General features: G+C 38.9%; 1 protein-coding gene across 1 annotated transcript; it reads left to right on the top strand.

Moving 5' to 3' along the window:
* Window positions 1–439: 439 nt before the first annotated feature.
* On the top strand, window positions 440–1,466 carry LOC131858439 (uncharacterized). The gene is made up of 3 exons (XM_059211678.1): window positions 440–1,039; window positions 1,134–1,144; window positions 1,256–1,466. The coding sequence occupies exons 1-3, from the start codon at window positions 440–442 to the stop codon at window positions 1,464–1,466; spliced, it is 822 nt and encodes a 273-aa protein (XP_059067661.1).
* Window positions 1,467–2,718: the final 1,252 nt, after the last annotated feature.

Below are 2,718 nucleotides of genomic sequence, written 5' to 3'. Positions count from 1 at the left end.
AGGATATGAGCAAACTAAGGCAGAAAAAAAGAGGACAGCAGAGGCAATGGCAGCCCCAATGAGAGATATCAGTTCTACAGGGCCCGAAAATATTGGAGTGGGCAGCAATACATCTAGTTTCTTCATTCCTCATAACACTCCTGGTGCGCAACCCAGATTGTTAGGTACTACATGGAATAAGGAAGTGCATCAACAAACAAAAGAGGCAGTGGCTAGATTTTGAATTTACAACAATATTCCATTTAGTATTATTGAGAGTCCATATTGGGAGCAAGTGGTCGTTGGATTGACCATGTCTGGTAAGGGGTTCAAGTCCCCAAGTCATTATGAGTTGGGTGGGCCATTATTGCAGTGTGAGGTCCAAAACACACATCATTTGGTGGAACAACAAAGGAGGAATTGAGAAAAGAATGGTTGCACCATTTTATCTTATCGGTGGATGGATAGTAGGAATAAGACACTCATAGACTTTCTAGTTGCTTCAGGGGGACAGGTGGTATTTTTAAAATCGATTGATGCCTTAGATGAAGTGAAAAATGCAGAAACCTTGTGCAACATGTTGGATGAGGTGGTGACTGAAGTGGGAGTGCAAAATCTTGTTCAGGTTGTGACCGATAATGCAGCTGCATATGTGGCAGCCGGTAAACTTCTACAAGCTAGGCATCCGACATTATTTTGGAGCCATTGTGTTGCTCATTGCCTTGATTTACTTCTCGAGGACATAGGGAAACTTAGTTGGGCGAAGAATGTGGTTGAAGATGGAAGGGAAATTACAAAGTACATCTACAACCACACATGGGTCTTGGAGCTTAAGAGACAACACACTGATGGTAAGGATCTTGTGCGTTCAAGAGTCACACGGCTTGCCACGAATTTCCTCAACTTACAGAGCATATTACATGCATTGCCCAACCTGAAGAGGATGTTTGTGAGTGAAAGATGGTTGGAGAATCCTTATTGTAGGAAGCTTGAAGCAGAGAAGGTCGTAAAGGCCGTTTTTGATGATAGCTTTGACAAACTCATGGAGGAGATCATCAATGTAAGTTTTCAAAGTTCAAATTTCAATTGATGATTTATTGTTTAATTTTCTAATATTACACATTGCTGATTTTTGTTAAATTTGTCATGTCTAGTTGTCAGAGCTGTTGGTGAGGGTTCTACGGATGGTGGATGGGGATAAAAACCCCATAGGGTATCTATATGAGGCTATGGATAAGGCCAAAGAGGCAATTAAACACTTGTATGGGTCAGACAGGACCAAATATGAAGCCATATGGCGCATAATTGATCGAAGGTGGAACCGACAACTCCACCAACATATCCATGCTGCTGCCTACTATTTGAACCCCAAGTTCTTTTACTCCCGCACTTTCAAAATAGATGAGGAGGTTCAACTTGGCCTTGACACATGTATTCAGAGGTTGGTTCCTGATGAAAATATTCAAGACCTCATTGTTGATGAGTAGCAGAGGTACAAGAAGGAAGATGGGCCATTGTTTTCTTCACCTATTGGTATTCGTAAGAGAGACACCTTGCTGTCAAGTAAAAAAAAATGTGCTCTTAAATCTATTTTACCATTTATTTCAATCTTTAAGTTTATAAAAAACTTTACCAAGTTATAAATGCCAATTTGTATGCTTGCATATCTGTGGTGGGAAGATTATGGTGCCACAACGCCTAATCTCCAAAAACTTGCAATCCGCATATTATCTCAGCCTTGTAGTGCTTCTAGTTGTGAGCGCAACTGGAGTGTCTTTGAGGCCATTCACACAAAAAAGCACAATAGGTTGACTCAAAAGCGTTTGAATGACCTTGTATATGTGCGGTACAACCTTCGACTGCATGAAAAGAGGGTACAAGGGAACAATTCATATGATGCGCTTGACATTGATGAGATTGATCCATACATAGCGGATTGGATTGCTGAACCTGATGGTGCTACTGGTGATATTGATGTGGATGCATTTATCACTGATGCTCAGTTAGATGAGATGGAGAGGGAGGCAGCTGAATGGGCAACAGAGGTGGTAGAACGTGAGGAGGCGGGAGATGAGTTTGTTGATCCAGAAGAGGCAGATTCCTCACCTGTTTGGGATATTATTGTAGCAGCAGCTGTTGCTACAACACCATCTACTTCAGCACCCACTCAGTGGCAATAGAGTTTTTTGAGCTTTAGTCGTAGACGCAATCTATGATTACTAGTTTTCAATGATACGAAACCATGAACTTAATAGTTAATATGTATTCAGACTTCACAGATTGATTTGTTTTTGTGGTCTAGAGACTCTAGACTCTACAATATGTATTTGAATTTTGACTCAAACGTATTTACTATTTAGATTCTAGAACTTGAACTTGTTTTTTGGTATATCACTTTGCTATATGGTATGTATTTGACTCAAACTATGATTTATATATGATGGAAACTAGTAATATACTATTGTGTTCTATAAATTTAGTGTATACATGTGTTTTATTAGAATATTTTAAGAAATTATATATTTTCAAATGTTCGATAATTTTGTCGATTTATTGCCGATTTTTTCTCGATTCCCGATTTTTTAAAAATTTTCGGCCAAAAGATTTATTGCCGATTAAGATATTTACATCTTTGATTTAAATAATACCTTAGGAGCGAGAAAACAACTCCAAAAGGTTTGCGAATACTTTGGCATTTTAAAATCATTGATGTGCGTGTTTAAAAACACGTTAACGTTC

Source organism: Cryptomeria japonica, chromosome 9 (genome assembly GCF_030272615.1).
Source record: "Cryptomeria japonica chromosome 9, Sugi_1.0, whole genome shotgun sequence".
Classification (NCBI taxonomy): Eukaryota; Viridiplantae; Streptophyta; class Pinopsida; order Cupressales; family Cupressaceae; genus Cryptomeria; species Cryptomeria japonica.
This window is presented reverse-complemented; position numbering and strand designations above follow the sequence as displayed.

Bases quoted from the DNA above. Each gene is read 5' to 3' on its own strand.
- LOC131858439 (XM_059211678.1), top strand. From the start codon at position 440: ATGGATAGTAGGAATAAGACACTCATAGACTTTCTAGTTGCTTCAGGG.